The sequence below is a fragment of the Natrix helvetica genome (genome assembly GCF_964273705.1).
Source record: "Natrix helvetica genome assembly, chromosome: Z".
NCBI lineage: Eukaryota > Metazoa > Chordata > Lepidosauria > Squamata > Natricidae > Natrix > Natrix helvetica.
The window spans coordinates 36,973,438-36,991,290 of record NC_138554.1 but is presented as its reverse complement, the minus strand read 5'-3'; the positions used below and the strand labels follow the sequence as shown (position 1 = coordinate 36,991,290).

At 44.9% G+C, this 17,853-nt stretch overlaps 1 protein-coding gene across 2 annotated transcripts in view; it reads right to left on the bottom strand.

The window, feature by feature from the left end:
• The window catches only part of SHANK1 (SH3 and multiple ankyrin repeat domains 1), a gene marked incomplete at its 5' end in the record, with an annotated part of 83,479 nt that overhangs the window by 29,746 nt on the left and 35,880 nt on the right, over nucleotides 1-17,853 (bottom strand). For both annotated transcript variants that reach the window (XR_014176782.1, XM_081970815.1), the window contains one exon: nucleotides 17,570-17,645. Coding sequence is in view for 1 of the 2 variants with exons in the window: in XM_081970815.1 (XP_081826941.1) it covers nucleotides 17,570-17,645 (76 nt within the window). The remainder of the gene's footprint in view (nucleotides 1-17,569; nucleotides 17,646-17,853) is intronic.

Below are 17,853 nucleotides of genomic sequence, written 5' to 3'. Positions count from 1 at the left end.
CAACAACTGTTGCAAAGAAATGAGATTTCCTGGACAGAGAGCATGATTAGTTTTAGTGAACGCATGCAACCCTAATTCTCCCAATCTGGCATCCTCAGAAATATTAGATTATAACTCCCAGTTTTCAATGGTACCAGGTTGAGGAAAACTAATACGTACACCAACATACATAACAGCATAACTCACTATGCTCAGAAGTGAACAAGCATGTGATCTGTCAAGTGCCTTAAAACCAAATCCAACCACATTCATTATCCACTAATGCTTAACATTCCTCAAGTATTTCCAGGATTTAAAAAGAAACAAATAAGAACTCCAGTCTCTACTTCTTTATGGATTTCCATGAGATCTTTCTGGGAAACCCTTTGTAGCTTTCTTATACAGTGAAGATCAATACTTTGGCTTCTATAAAAACAGGAGGAAAAAGCAAGTGACTATGAAGTTCTGGTGATATGCATGGAACATGAGTACCAAGGCAAGTTTTTCCTTTTGCACCATAACAATTTTGTAATGAATTTTAGGACTTTCTGGTGTCTCCAAACCATAATTCACTGTACTCTCAACTGCAGGCCTGGTAGCTCACAGTTGCCGAGATCTAAAGCTCAGCAACTTCTTCAAGCTCGGCAACCTCTGGAGAATCACAGTTTTAAAGGAGATGTTTCATGGAACTAGGGTACTTTTTGCAAATAGACTGGTGAGTTCTCATCAAAAAGTCCTCTAGGCCACATGTATTTGGACCCATCACCTCAGTATCCTGATTTGGGGTAGCAAACTGCAACTGATAGACTACCTTTCCATTTCTGATGGAATCATATGCAGTGAATCCTTGTTGAACAAGGCCTTAGAAACTCTTCATTCTCAAGGGTCCAATCTAGGATACAACCAGATGAGCTTCCCGCTGCTGCAGTCTTCAACAATGCAGTCTAAACGTAAAAGGATCTGGAATCTCAACCTTCTAATTAAAATGGGAAAGTGCTATCTTCCATCATTAGATGAAAAATGTGGAGAGGTTGGTTTATGTATTGAAAGAGTAACATTAATGTACTATAAATCTGAGCATGTATGGATTGTGAAATATTCAAATGTCAATGCAGGCCTGCATAAAGTTGCATATTAAGTTATGTGGGGGTTTGGAGAAAGTTACATTTAAAATATACATGCAAGAATCAGCACATGACATCTGACTGAATACAACAAAGCATCAAAATATCATCCAATTGTATGTATGTGTATATACACACTCTCTCTCTCTCTCACACACACAATATGTGTATTTCCAATATTTTTCCATTATCCCCAAACACATCTTCAGCTGCCCAGACATAGATGACAACATACACATAAAACTGTATATAAGCACACAAAAGATGATCTCTTGCAGGATGATGTTGAAACTTTATGGAAATGTGCTGCCTTTATGCACACATATGCACAATAAAAATATATTTTAGTACTTGTATAGCATTGAGCACATCATGCTTTACAGACCTGCTGTTCAAGCTTTTATGTCCCACTATAAAGGTTAAAACAAGCTATGATACAGACAGTATGCAGAGAGATGTAATGCATGAATATCAGATAGGTACATGCATAATATTTTCATTTCTTGTCCACAATAGTCTCAGAATGTTAAATAGTTTAGACAACAGCATTAATCAACAGCAAACCTACATACAGTGAATGGCACCCATGCATGCCCAGTTGCAGATACACACCCACACATGTGGGTGTCATACACATACACAAAGCCTTCACAGGCATATATGGATGCACGGCCATACCACGGCAAACACCCAGAATCGATTATTAGATTGCTTTCCGCCTTCCTAAGTCTTTATGCAAAAAGCACACCTCCACGTAGACACCATTGCCAGCCATTCCCATACATTTTTAAGCATCCTCTACAGAGGCAAAAATTCTCAGCCACTGAAAACACCCAACAATCCTGATCCATATGCAGAGCTGCATCTGTACATGCAAGCATCCTTACTGACGCACACCCAGAACACACCGACTCCTTTCCAGAAGAGGCATATTAATACCCCCCCCCCAACCACAGTATGAACGCGCGCTCACATACCTAACATCTCTGGCAGGCACCTTCAACCCATCACACGCCGCCAGCATCTCTCCTGCACCCCCACCCCGCGGATCCCACTCGCTATCCATCCATCCATCCGCCCGGGCGGGCACGCGCAGGTTGAATGGCCGGATGCATAGAGTAGGTTGGGGGGGGAGGGGGAGTGCTCTGCGTGGAGGGCGCGAGCCGGGAGCCGAGCCGGCAGCTGCGCTGGATGGTTGACTGAATGGCTGCATGAATGGCGGGCGCGCGGGCGTGAATGGGCTGCGGAGGGCGGGCGCGAGGCGAAGGAATGAATGGGGCGCAGGCGAGGGACCCGTGAAGCGTGAATGACAATCGCCTTGGGAAGGGAAGGCAGGAAGGGGAGAGGAAGCATTCTCCGCTGCCGCCGTCGCGCGAGCCCGGGCCCCACTGCCAGATGCTTGCCGATCGCCGTGCTCCTCCGTGTCCTTCTACCGTACCTGTAGATGTACCAGACGCTCCGGCGCCGGGGCCCCAAGGCCGGCCAGCTTGACGAGAGGGCCGGCTGCTGCTGCTGCTGCTGGTTCCCACCGCCGTCGTAGCGGGCCATGGCTCTGCTGCTGCCGCCGCGATCCCAGGCTCCCAGCCGCTGCCGCCACCGCCGTGGGGCCCAGCCACATTCTAGGGGCGCGCGGTGGAATGGAGAGGCGGGCGGGGGGCGCAACAGCGGCAGTAGCAGTAGTAGCAGCGGCGGCGGGAGGGCTGCACCATACTCACATCATGGCACCGCGGGAAAGAGGACGAGCGACGACGACGACGGAGAAGAGTAGGGGGACAGACAGGCCAACCGGCCGGCCTTCTTCATTGGCAGCTGAAGCCGAGTCCAACGCCGCCGCCGGAGCGAGCGGGAGAGCGCACGCCGACTAGCCGGCACGCTTCCTTAACCCCTTGCGCACAAGAGCACCCGGCGACGCCACGGCACTGCAGGAAGCGGGCGGGCGGGCCGGCCAGCCAGATGGTTGGGCCAACCAGCTCAACTCGGCTGTGAGAAGGGGGTGTGAGTTCCTCGGAGCACGAGCAGAGCGCTTCGTTCGGAAGAGTCGCGTGTGCACACCCCCCCCACACACAATTCTTGTTCCACAGTACTGTGTAACTTGCGAGCAAGAATTGATTTCCGCCGTAAGTCATTCACCTTTGCGATAGGTTAGAAAAAGACACACACATGCAGTCTCCCCTACATCCAGGTATATGCTAAGCTAAGTAGATGTTCCTAAAACAAAATCAATTTTGTTTCTTTTTGATGATATTTCATTACATAGATAGAATAAGACAGACAAATGAAGTAATTCAGGTGAGACAGAATTGGCAGATATATGTTCTGTATCTGCCTCTCTTGTGCAATAAAATTACCTGTTCTGGGTCCTAAACATGCTGACCTATACTCTTACCTATTTTCAGTGAGGGCAAAAGCTGCAGAGGTTCAACACATCTGGTTGGAGAAAACTGCTTGAGCTATGGTTGGAACTACCTGCCCTGCTGTGGAAAGAAGCATCTGTTCGGCAGTTGCAAATGCTAACCTACCTTTTTCAGTCTTAATTCAGCACAAAACCAGAAATCAACCAATCATTTGCCTCCCACAAAGCTGCTCCCTGCAAAGGAAGAGTCAAGAGTCTTTTACTGTATCTAAATTCTCCTTTGGGTCACTCTCAATTGGTAACAACCTCCATTTCCAGACTGCATTAATATAATCTTTCATCCAAGCACTCCCCAACCTTTCACTTTCCAAACATTTGAATTGAATAAGGTCAAATGCAACCCCCTACTGAGGTTCTGCCTAAATTCTGTGGGAAAAGAAACCATCCTTCCAGCTCTGGGAATCTTGCATCACACCGGAAGAGAGTTTTAGTTTTAAAGGCTCTTTTTATGAACAGCCATCTGAGGAACTGTGGTTCTCTGACTTCTGTTGAGAGACCTAAATCTAGTCTAGCAGTCAAGGGTTTTTATAAACCTGTGAGAAAATATACATTATCATTTCTACAATACTGCAAGCATGAATGTTGCATGCTGTTATGGATGAGCAGTGAAATGTATGTAACATGTACATATAGTAATGTGTACATAATCTTGTATGGGGACACATAGGTATAGGTATAGACACAGTGAAATGACCAAAAGAGCTACGATATATTCATTAAAAATGATAATTATCACTCAGGTTACACATAAACTTCACATTTCATACAAATGTAGATAACAAAGCTCTAATAATTAAGAAAAAACAGAACTTGAGAGAGAGACGCTTATTGTGCCTAATAATAGAGCCAGGATTGGCTTAATACTTTCTTCTCTGGACAATATTCTGCTAGGAACTAAGAACTAAGCATGCACACCATCCCAAATGTTTTTCCTCTGCAGCATTTCAGGTAAAGTATTTATCTTCACAAAGCCAGAGCTTATCTTTAAACAGCAGCTAGTGTGATTCACAAAAAGCTAGCTAGAAACATTTCAGTAAGAGAACAAATGAAAGCAAATGTGTATACTGGTTAAAATGCCGGAGTAGGAAGGGACAAATGTTCAAGTCTACTCTCCACCTCAGATGCTCTTGAGGTGACTCTGGGTCAGTCACCATCTCTCAGTCTGCTTTACAGGGCTACTGTTGTGTGAAAACTGGAGGAATCTCCAGCTATACATGTCACCTTCAGATGTAGAATATATGCCAGACTAAAAGTCTAATTCATAAAAGTGAATGGATACCTGCATCTGACAGGTTGAGAAATAAATGCTGTGTTTCCTGTTTTGCAACTGAACTGATACATGGGACAAAACCAAAAATGCATTGTATCTGCATTCATCATACTCGCATAATGCTCAGTAATATCTCTGGCATTATGAAGAATTAATGCACAGTCCTTTATCATATAAGATGCACAAGCTGTCAAAAAAATTGCCCATTCTCATCTTTCCCCCTTTCTCAAAAACAGGCAACTTATCTCCTGATTTGCCCTTATTACATTTTTTAGTTTCAACTCTTCTCATTTCTAGATTACTATAATATCCTCCCCTAACACGCAAGACCCCCTCCCCCTTCCTTCCAATTTTGTTCACACTGATTACAGGATAAGATAAGAACACTTAAGAAAAATTAGTCGATTCCGTTGAAGGGGGAAATGTCTCCCACTACTTCGCCCCATCTCCAAAGGACTTACTGTAGTCCTTTCTCACCCTCCCTCCCCCAGTCTTGCATTTTCCCCTCCCCACTGGCTTTAAACCCTGCCCACTCACCCAGCCTCCTCTGGCCCCATGGTGCTGCCCAAATGGCTCAAGTGGCTGCTGGCACCCTGGTATGTTCCATCTTCACTGTTTGGCTGAGAGCAAAGGTTGCTGTCTTGAAAAGTTCTGGGATTACTTGGCGCTGGTAGGTAACCCCCCAGGCAGCAATCATGCAAGCCCTGTGTTGAAAAGCTGGAGGGGTGTGCTTGCGTAGGATGTGCAGACCCCGAAGCATCGCAACTGAGAGCTCTGGCTGAAGTGATCCTGCTTTCAGATTGAAAGCCAGCTGAGTCTGGGACATACTTCCTGCTTGCAGAGCTCAAGGACATTTGCCAAAAGGATGGAATGCAGCACAGCCAAATTGGAGCATCAGAGACTTAGAGGCTCGGAATAACTGAGTTCACTAGGGAGCAAGAGCAGAACAGAAGGACCCAGCAGGACGGGAAGGGCGGGAGTGTGTGGCGGAGTCCAAACTGAACTGTGGAAGACTGTGAACTGAAACTGAGAGTCACAGTTGGGAATCAGGGGCTGTTAAAGAGGGGGAAAGAAACTGCTGGTGATGGAAAACGGCACCAGAACATGTTTCTAACAGCATGTGGCCACAAAGGAGGATACTAGTGACAATAGGGTAGGTAGGCGTTAGCACCAGAGTTTCCTATTAAAGTATGAAATATGGGGTAGACACAGGAACCTTTTGGAGGCTGAAGGCTGTTAGGAAGAGAATTGGTGCTGGATGATGCAAAGTGGGCAGGGTTTCTTGAGACAGACAGATGTGGGGAATTGGAGAAAATTTTCATTTGTGTTAATTACTGTATTTACCCAAAATATTTAGTCACTCGGCTGTTTCAAATCTTGTTTGGGTTAAAGTGACATATAAATTACATGGTAAATAAATTGCAGTAAATAAATAAAAGGAAGACAAGGGTTTCTTCCATTCAGTTATCTCTGAAGTGGGAAGAATTGTTTTGTATTTGGAGAAATGAGGCACTCTTTAGTTAAAGGGAGCAGACTAGAAAAATGCATATGAAAGCCATGGTTTTGGGGGAAGTGGAGATGAGTCTATTAATGGTGTGAGAGACTGTTTTATGTACAATTCTAATCAGTTGTTATTAACCTAATTAATATTAATTTATCATGTCGGAATGTGGCTTCTGACCAGTGTTTTATCCATACATATGCTTGTATATGTGTAAATACATATAGATAAATATGTCCCATTACACACACAAACCAAAGGTGGGTTGCTAATCATTTTACTACCAGTTTTGGCACACTCCCGTGTGCGCTCGTGGCACTTCTGCACATGCGCAGAAATGTACAGGTGGGTGGGCAGAGCCTCCTGCCACTGCTACTACCAGTTCTGCTTATCTTAGCCGAACTAGCTGCAACCCACCTCTGAAACAAACACATACTGTTACTCAACTTGTTTCACTAATCTATAATGTTTGGGAATCACAAATCATTGTTGATTCACTGCAGAACTGTGCTGTATTATAGACAGAATTAGATCATTTGTCCTCCTCTGGTCAGTATGTAGGACACCAGAATAAGGGAAATAATGTAAAATGCCAATCTTCCCTAAAATACTAAGGTAATTTCATTTAAATAGGTAAATATTAAATAGTAAATATCCTAAGCTGCTAATATAGCTTGCATGACTTTTAAAAATGAGTATTAAATCTTAAGTAGATGCATCAGTGTATTTGAAGACAAACTATACTTTACACAAAAAGTTATAATAGTCCTTAGAGGGTTGTTATTAGGGAGAACAGTGTAAAGTCCTTTTAAAAAATATTTGTTTCCTTAGCCATTACCTCAAATTCTTATTTTTCTCCCCAAACATGCCTAAGATGCATCCTTGCCCATGTAAATACAAGATTCCTTGTGAAAAGCTGTATGGCCACTTAAACCAGTTAAAGTTTGTCAGATAAATACAGATTTGGGGATTTGGGTAATCACAGTCTGCATCTGATTTCAACCTTCTCTAGAGGTTCTGCTGCTGGTGCTTGGTTCTTTTCATTTGTGGACTGGAGTGTTTGTACAGGACTTTTAGTTTAGGCTAGCTGAGTCCTACTGTTAGATTGGGTAATGTATAGGCACACACAAGCTTAACGGTAACAACAGCTCTTTATTAGGTACAACAAGTGAGAATAATCCAGCGAAGGTTGAGTCTGACAGCAGCCCTTTTATAGGGAGCTGTCAGATCCTTTGACCAATAGGATTAAACTTATGTTCCCACAGGAACAGAGGACCTTGGTGGAAACCACTATAGTTAGAACAAGTATCTAACATCCCTCCCCTCTTGGATGGAACAATCCTACTTGTTACATAGTCACGCAGGTAGGCGGGCTTTTGGGTAGCTCTGCCTGACCTGCGCAGTTCAGTAGGAGGGGTTTCCTTCGACAGGTCGGACGGACCTGTTTGCTCCGCAGTTGCGCTTGATGGAAACTCCTGGGACCTTTTACAGGCCGCAGCTGGAGCTTCTAGAGCTGGTTCGCTCAGAGCTCGCTTCGGGCCTGCAACATAACCAGATAAATTTCCCGGTACCCTCGGGCTTGAGCTGGCCATGGAAGGAGTGAATGTTTGCTCCGTTTGGGTAGGGCTTTGGCTAACTCGTGCAGGAGTTACCTCTGGTTGTCTAAGAGTGGAGTTGGAGAGGCGGCCACGGAGTTGGTCAATATGCCTTCTCCAATTCCTACCGTCCTCGAGCTCTAGGAGGTAAGAGCGAGGGCCGGTGATGCCTATCACTGTGGCAGGAATCCACAGAGTTCCCCCGGCATAGTTGTGGGCATATACTGAATCCCCTATGCTAAATGTCCGAATCTTGCTTGTGGAGTCTGGGGGCGATGAGGCAGAATAATTGGGGTGTAGCTGGTCTAAGTGGGACCTTAGCCAGCGACCCATGAGAAGCTCGGAGGGGCTTCTCCCTGTAGTGGCACTGGGTGTGATGTGCTGAATTAGCAAATAGTAGTCAACCCGTGCTTGCCAATCTCACGGGCCCATCCTAGAGAGGTTCTCTTTTGCAGATCTCACCATTCTCTCCGCCTGACCATTGGAGGCCGAATGAAATGGCGTGACCAGGGCATGCCTGATTCCCTGAGCTGCTAGGAAGGTCTCAAATTGCATGGCCGTGAATTGGGACCCGTTGTCTGAGACCAAGACGTCGGGCAGGCCATGCGTAGAGAAAACTCTCCGTAGCACCTTGATGACTGCTTCTGCCATAGTGGAGGTCATCAGGACTACCTCTAACCATTTTGAGTAGGTGTCCACAACTACGAGAAATGTCTGGCCGTGAACTGGGCCAGCAAAGTCAATGTGCACCCTAGACCATGGTGCTTGAGGTCAGTCCCACTCCTTAGCAAGTGCCTCTGGGGGAACTGATCTGGACTCCTGGCACAGTGTGCAGGTAGCCACCCATTCTTCGATCTCCCTGTCCATGTTATGCCACCACACGTAACTCCTAGCCAAAGACGTCATCCTGACAATTCCAGGATGCCCTACGTGTAAAGCCTCTAATACTGCAATGCGCAGTTTGGGTGGAACAACGACCTGGTCCCCCCATAGTAAACAGCCATTAACAACCAATAACACATCACGTTTGGTAAAATACACTTTGAAATAAGACCCAACAGGCCCTTGGGTCACCTCCTCCACATGCAGTTCAAAATTTGCTTGATGGTGGAGTCCTTTGCAGAGTGATGGGCAACGTCACTGGACGAGACAGGCCCAGTCTCAAGGCAGTCAATGAGGAGGACTGGCGTCTCAGGGGTAGAGTCAGCGAGAAGTTCTAGCAGTGGGAAGTGGCTTAACGCGTCAGCGTGCCCCAAAGTTGAACCTGGTCGGTGTATGAGGTGGTAGGAATAGGCAGCTAAGAAGATGGTCCACCTGGTCATGCAAGGTGATAATGATACTGGAGTAGGTCAGTCCCCAGTCAGTAAGCCCAACAATGGCTTATGGTCTGGTAACCAGTTCGAAGTCCCGGCCATATAGATACTCATGGAACCTCTTTACTCCAGCCACTGCAGCCAAAGCCTCATGGTCCAGCTGGCTGTAGTTCCGCTCTGCGGCGGACAAGGTCCTGGAGCAAAATGCAATAGGGGCTTCGATTCCATTGGGCATGTGGTGGCTGAGGACGGCGCCAATGCCGAATGGGGAAGCATCGCAGGTTAGCACCAACAGCAGGGTCTGGCTGTATTGTACCAGAAAGAAGTCCGATGACAGGAGTCGTTTTACCGCGACAAATGCGGCAGCCTCGGCTCTGCCCCAGGACCACTTCACGTTTTTATCCAGAAGACGGTGTAAGGGCTCAGCAACAGTGGCTTTCTGTTTAAGAAAGACACTGTAGAAATTAAGGAGCCCGAGGAACGCCTGCAGCTCGTTTTGATTGCGAGGTGTGGGGGCGTCCGGAATTGCTTTAATTTTTTATGTGGTTGGGTGAATTCCAGAGCCATCAATTAGGTACCCTAAGAATTCAACCCTTGGCACGTTGATTTGGCATTTCTCTTTTTGGAGACGGAGGCCTTTATCTCTAATTCGAGCCAAAACTGTTCGTACACGTTTAAAAGTTGCGCCTCATTTGCAGCCGATACCAAGATATCGTCAAAATAGGGGACGACTCCTAGAATCCCCTGCAAAAGCCGTTCCATGATGCTTTGGAACAGTCCAGGGACAATAATAACGCCGAATTGCAGGCGGTGACATTTGAATGCACCCCTGTGTGTCACAATGGTTTGGGCCTCTGCCGTAGCGCCATCTACAGGCAATTGTTGGTATGCCTGCACCATGTCCAATTTTGCGGAAAAATTTCTGAGGCCTAATGAATGAAGGAGGTGCTGTACAATGGGTACAGGGTAGGTGCTTTGTTGTAGCGCTTTATTTATTGTGCACTTGTAGTCAGCGCAGATGCAGACAGACCCGTCAGATTTGATAGGTGTCACTATAGGGGTCTCCCAGTGTGCGTGGGCTCTAGGATTCCCTGGCCTACGAGCTTGTCAATTTCCCTGTCAATTTTTCGGCGGAGAGCAAAAGGTACTCTCCTGGGTTTTAGCCTAATTGGGGCTATGTTGGGGTCCAAACTAAAGGAAATTGGAGTCCCCACATACTTACCCAGACCGGTGCCAAAGACTTCTCAAACTCCTTAAAGATGGCTTCAGCGCCGTCATCTTTCGAGGCGTTGATACCGGTCACTTCTAGGCCCAGGGCTTGGAACCAATCTAGCCCTAGGAGGTTCTGCAGGTTGCCACTGACCACTGTCACTGGGAGTTTCCCGCTGAACTGCTTGAACTTCACCTGGAAGGTGCCTTGGCCCACAATGGGGACCCGGTTTCCCTGGTAATCGTGTAGGCAGATGTCAGGGGTGCGAAGATGCTGCTTCTTTAGGCTAGGAATAGCCTGCTTTAGGGTAGACCACGGCATGATGGTCAGCGATGACCCGGTGTCGATCTCCATCTCACGTGGAGAGTCCTCAATGAGGACTGTGACCTTCAGCTTTTTTGGCTGCCTGGTGCGGACTTGGCCGAATGACGTGTGGTAGATGACTCTATTGTCGCCCTCTGAGCGCTGTGGTGGCTTCTGCCAGGCCCCTTGGTTGGGCCTCTGTTGGCGGTTTGGTGCGCTTCTAGGCTGCCAGGTAGTGACAGGGAATTCGTTCCGGCACACCTTGGCGATGTGCCCCTTTCGCTCGCAGCGCTGGTAGGTTGCGTCGCGGAAACAGCAAGCTGATCTGGCATGGTCTCCTCTGCAGCTAGCGCAAGGCAGGAGACGCGGTTTAAATTTGCGTGCAGGCTGGGGGCGGCTATTGCGCATGCGGTAGCTGTCATCTTCCTTGCCCTCTGAGCTCTCGGGCTCTGCAGCCTCGCAATGTACACGTGTAGTCTTTCGCTGGTCTTGTGGAACGCTTTGGCGCTGCAGAGTCTCAATAGATTTGATGGCTGATTCGGACGCCCTGGCCTCGTCCAATGCGATCTGCAGAGTGAGGATAGATTTAGCGAGTAACCTCCTCTGTAGGTTAATGTCCGGCACGCCGCAAATTATGCGGTCCAGAATCAGCTTGTCCAGGTCTCGGAATTTGCCGTACGCTGCGGCCTTGCAAAGCGCAGCAACGTACTTATTAATCGACTCACCCTCTTTCTGGTTCCTGATGTTAAACTCATGCCGGCGAATGTGCTTGGATGGCTTGGGGGCATAATGGGTCCTCAACGTTTGCTGGAGCACGGACCAGGCAACTGATTGCAGCGGTGTTGACTCTGAGAGGTCTTTCGCTGTCTTGAACATGGCCACAGTATCCAAGAAACATGTTCTTCTTGCGGCCTTCAGAAAGGCCCATGAGGTCGTTTGCCTCAAGGATGCAATCAAATCGTAGCATGTACAAGTCCCAGTGCTCGGTGACTGGGTCATACGGAGTTGGTGGGGCGTGCATGGCCATTTTGTGTTCAGAGAGCGTTTTGAGTTTGCCGCTCAAAAATGGCTGACGAAGCCGCGCTGATGTACTTGCTGGATTGCTACACTCTTTTGGTTCACCTAGTTGCCTTCCAATCCCACCTTCGTCGCCAGTGTTAGATTGGGTAATGGATAGGCACACACAGGCTTAATGGTAATAAAAGCTCTTTATTAAGTACAACAAGTGAGAATAATCCAGCGAAGGTTGAGTCTGACAGCAGCCCTTTTATAGGGAGTTGTCACACCCTTCAACCAATAGGATTAAACCTCTGTTCCTGCTGGAACAGAGGACCTTGGTGGAAACCACTATAGTTAGAACAAGTATCTAACACCTATAACAACTTTTTCAAGTAGGAGGGACGATAAAATTATCATTGTTTGCCCTAGGACAGATCAGGCAGCATAATTAACACCTGATCTACACTGTGGAAGCAGCTTCAAGTTTAAAGGAGCCTTTTGTATTCATTACTGCCATTTATATGTCTTCTAATGAAGTGGCACCAAGTACCTCACACCCTGCAATTTCAACCCGTACCACTCTGGGGTGCTGTATGGAGTTTAGATTGCTGCATAGCAGGCAGGGAGAAAATCAGTTGTTATTATCAAGGGTCCCTTCCAGAATTCTCAAACCCTTGCAATTATCTGAGGATGCCCGTCACTGATCCTACCCTGGCTATATGTACAACAGCAACAGCAATGTTGAACATGGTGAAATAAGTTGCATGAATCCATCTTGCAGGTATGCAGAATCACTTTTCTGAGTGTTGTTCTAAATCTAGTACCCTTCCCATGCGCTGGGTATATTGAAAGTTATAATCCCAGCACATTTGAAAGACATAAGATGGGGGAAAGCTATTTCTTCCTTTCTTAATTAATTGATTGAATTGGGTTCTTGGTTAGTGTCAAGGACACTGGTAGAGGGCAGAGGAAAAGAGCATAGTCTTTTATGGGTCAGAGAGGATCCACCTCAAAGTGCTTTCTGCTAACATCCCACCTATGGATTTAACTTAGTAACAGCATCTGATTACTGAGTCAACACCTTAAGCATCCCTGGGTGCCCTAAAACATCTGATATAGCATTGTTCCTGGGAAATTTGAAATAAAGAGTCGCCGAGTCAGCAGCTTAGACTGGAGGGATTAGCTCAGAAATATTGATGTCGGGTCTGTATTTTTGGCTCTTTGGGAGTTTGAAAAGGGGAAAGAACCTAAAGCCATAATTTTTGAGACACCTGAAAACAAAGTGACACAGTCTTTACTTAGGAAGTGAGCAGGCAAACCTCTGGGGCTATTTGGGAAAGCAGCAGATTCCAGAGTGATGAAATCCATGAATATCTGGATTAGGAACAGAGCATTGAAGAATTTTAATGGAAGATATCTATGATTTTTAGATTGTTTCACAATGGAAGATGAGTTTAGTTAGTAGTCCTTGGGGATTGGATTGGGCAGGGTTTTTTTCCACAATATATAAAATTATTAAAAGGAGTCCTCTCCCCTCCTATTTTTTTTCTTTTTGCCCTTTTACTGGTTTCTAAGATGAGGAGTCCACCTGGGAAATATTAAAGCCTTACCATAGAGTGGCAGAGCAACTACCAAACCCAACATGCGGGCTAGCACGATGCTGAAGATGGAGTGGGAGGCTCAAACTCAAATGCTGAGCCAGTCTATTCTTCCTTAATTCCCAAGCTTCTTGTGAGACTAATCAAGGTACAAAATAATAAAGCACTTTCTAAATTACAAGTGCTGTGTCAACGATTCACATAACTCAATCTGGAAGTAGTGGGTGCTCTTGTAATTAGTCTAATAACAGAGATAAAAAATTGGCTGCCTCCTCCATATGTAAGCGAAAACAGAGCAGATATTATTCTGTTAGTCTTCTGTGAAGCACAGAAAGAATCCCTTTTGCATGTTATGAGAAATACAGAGGGGAAAGAGGATCATTTTCCATTGTAGTTACCAAAACTTTTTCTAAATTATTATTGCTGTGGTCATAAATTAATAGATGAGGCAAAAAAAGAAACTGAAATGGTTAAGAACTGAATATAATTTATGATTGATTCACATGCATTACTAATTTAAATAATGCCCGTAACTCACATCACATTAAAAACACATATGAGTAGCAATTTTGGACCTGACCACATTTAAGCAGGAAGAAAAAAAAAAAACTCAAGATGATAACTATGAATGTGCAATTCAAAGCTAGACACTTTTCTTTACAAGTATCACATGTACACTGTACCACTCTACACATTCACATTATGAATACATACCGTCGAAACTCAAAAAATTGGAATATCGTGCAAAAGTTCATTTATTTCAGTAATGCAACTTAAAAGGTGAAACTAATATATGAGATAAACACATTACATGCAAAGCAAGATAGTTCAAGCCGTGATTTGTCATAATTGTGATGATTGTGGCTTACAGCTCATGAAAACCCCAAATCCACAATCTTAGAAAATTAGAATATACATGCAATCAATAAAACAAGTATTGTACATACATAGAACAATATCGGACCTCTGAAAAGTATAAGCATGCATATGTACTCAGTACTTGGTTTGGGTCCCTTTTGCAGCAATTACTGCCTCAATGCGGCATGGCATGGAAGCTATCAGCCTGTGGCACTGCTGAGGTGTTATAGAAGACCAGGGTGCTTCAATAGCAGCCTTCAGCTCTTCTGCATTGTTCGGTCTCATGTCTCTCATCTTTCTTTTGGCAATGGCCCATAGATTCTCTATGGGGTTCAGGTCAGGCGAGTTTGCTGGCCAATCATGCACAGTAATCCCACGGTCATTGAACCAGGTTTTGGTGCTTTTGGCACTGTGGGCAGGTGCCAAGTCCTGCTGGAAAATGAAGTCAGCATCCCCATAAAGCTCATCTGTGGAAGGAAGCATGAAGTGCTCCAAAATCTCCTAGTAGATGGCTGCGTTGACCCTGGACTTAATGAAGCACAATGGACTAACACCAGCAGATGACATGGCTCCCCAAATCAACACAGACTGTGGAAGCTTCATGCTGGACTTCAAGCATCTTGCAGTGTACGCTTCTCCATTCTTCCTCCATACTCTGGGTCCTTGGTTTCCAAATGAGATGCAAAAGTTGCTCTCATCAGAAAAGAGGACTTTGGACCACTGAGCAACAGACCAGGTCTGTTTTTCTTTAGCCTAGGTAAGACGCTTCTGACGTTGTTTGTTGTTCAAGAGCAGCTTGACAAGATGAATACGACATTTGAAACCCATGTCCAGGATCCGTCTGTGTGTGGTGGCTCTTGATGCACTGACTCCAGCCTCAGTCCACTCCTTGTGAAAATCCCCAACACTTTTGAATGGCCTTTTCCTGACAATCCTCTCCAGGCTGCGGTCATCCGTGCTACTTGTGCACCTTTTTCTTCCACACTTTCCCCTTCCACATAACTTTCTATTCATGTGCTTTGATACAGCACTTTGGGGAAATCCAATTTCTTTTGCAATTATCTTTTGAGGCTTTCCCTCCTTATGGAGGGTGTCAATGATGGTTTTCTGCACAACTGTCAGGTCAGCAGTCTTTCCCATGATTGTGATTCCTACTGAACCAGACTGAGAGACCATTTAAAGGCTCAGGAACCCTTTGCAGGTGTTATGGCTTAATTATCTGATTAGAGTGGGACACTTTGAGCCTAGGATATTGCACCTGTTCACAATATTCTAATTTTCTGAGATTGTGGATTTGGGGTTTTCATGAGCTGTAAGCCATAATCATCACAATTATGACAAATCATGGCTTGAACTATCTTGCTTTGCATGTAATGAGTCTATCTCATATATTAGGTTCACCTTTTAAGTTGCATTACTGGAATAAATGAACTTTTGCACATATTTTCCATGTTTTGAGTAATCATTTAACTACCACATCAGCTGCCATCTAATCCTTTGATAAGCTATTGAGGAAACCAGTGAAGTTAGCAATAAGATTTCTACTATTAGTAATAGCTAGTCTTGAGTAAACGTAAGTCTATATCTGCTTAACTATAAAATTTAGTGTGTGAACAATTGACACCATTTACTTGCATTCTAACTATTTCACAGAGGATTTTTTGGGGTGAAAAGGTGAGAATCTATGTGTGAAGAGCTCTGTTGTTTTCACCACTTTAGGAGAAAGAGGAAAGGGAAACTGGACCTTGATTATTGTTCAGAAATGTTACTTAATTTTAGTCATTATTCATTATAGCTTAAGATGTTTTAAGGAAAAGGAGCTGAAAGAAAAATAACCTTTCTCAGGAAATCAAAAGAAAAAGTTTCACAGTTCCATAGGCTCTATAAGGTGAGCTGCTCTACATTAGACCAACATTAAACTCTTTATGTTTAAGACTCTTACACAAGATTTCATAATAATTGCTAACTCACTAGTACTTAGGCTTTGAAAGAAATAACCAGTGACTGGTTATCACACCTATTTCTCCTTTTTAAAGTGTTATTCATAATTCAATTTATGATGCTTTCAAAGACTTAATATACCATAATCACCAGACTAGAAAGAACTTAAATCATACTGTGCAGTCCTATTTCACAATATATATTTTTCCTGGCGGCCCACTTCCCATGTTCACACAATTCATACTGCCAGAGCAAACTAGATACATCACTCTATTACTCAGGCGAACATATCACGTGAGATGACTTATGATAGTGACCAGACTACATTCTGTAGGACTACAAGTAAGTGACCAGTTTCTCTTAATCCCTATTATAGGATCATTTTTCAAGCTTAATTCAAATCCTCCTGACAGGGAAATCCTATGCAACAGTATTAAGCACACTCCTGCTTTGCTCAGTGGGGTATTCTGACAAGGAAATAGGTGTAGGTTTGCAAACTTTCTTGAACATTTTATAGAAGTGTATCAATTCCATGGAATATCCTGATTCAACCTGTGGCTGTTTCAGATTTACTGAATTACTAAATATACAAACAAACAGTAATTTCTGAACCCCCTAGATCAGGGGTGTCAAACTCAAGGCCTGGGTGTCAGATCTGGCCCACGGGATGCTTAGATCTGGCCCAAGAGGCCACCTGAAAACAGTGAGTGACTGGCCCACAGTGCCTCTGCCAGCAAAAACGGAGCTCCGGAGGGCCACACAGGGGTTGCAGGAGGCAGTTGCAGCCGGAAACGGAGTTCAAGAGGGCTGCACATGGAGCTCCATTTTCACTGGCAGAGATTGCAGGAGGCTGGAAACAGAACTCGAGAGCCCGTTTTCATTGGCAAAGCGCTCAGGCCACCACAGGCACTGACACGATGACCTCAAGCCAGCTGTGTCCACCCTAGCTATGGCCATTCTGGCCCTCTGAAGCCAAACATAACCCTGATGCGGCCCTCAATGAAATTGAGTTTGACACTTCTGCACTAGACCCTCCAGAATAAAAATCACATGGTAGCCTTAAAAATGCATTGGATAATGGCAATCGAAGTCCCACATATTTAGAATACACCAGAGCTGGGAAAATATATTAGAAGGAGTTTGAAGTTCAATACAAAAGAACGGACGAGGTCTGGATATGTATGTAATGATATCATAATAAAATAGTGACCTTTATGATCTCAATATGCCATGCCAGCCTTCTTCAACCTGGCTCTCTTAAGAGATCTTGGAACTGCAAATATCTAGAATTTGTCAGCCAGCATTCTGGAAGTTATAGTCCCAAAACATCAAGAGAGTGTCATGTTGTGGAAGCTGTCACAATTAACACCTACCAAAACTTTTTCTGAATTATAATCTGCATATCCACACATTTGTACTTTACTATCACCCCAGATGGTCTAACTTTTGTGGATCATTCACTCACCTAGGGGCATCAAAGCTGTCATAGGAACCAACTGTGTAGTGTCTGAAGAGTCGTTTGGCTTTATCACTGCGGCTCTCTGCAAAGCAAAGTGGAGAGGGGGTGGGATTAGAGCAGAGGGGCATATAAAACCAAAGTAGCATTTTCTCTGGGTTCAGGACACTTTTCCTCCAGTAGCTGCTCAGAGGCAGCATAGATTTAGGGCAGCTAATGGTGGCAGAGTGAAAAAAGATGTCCATGGAAAAAGGTCATGTTAAAGAAAAGGAATAAAAGGAAATCAAATGCAT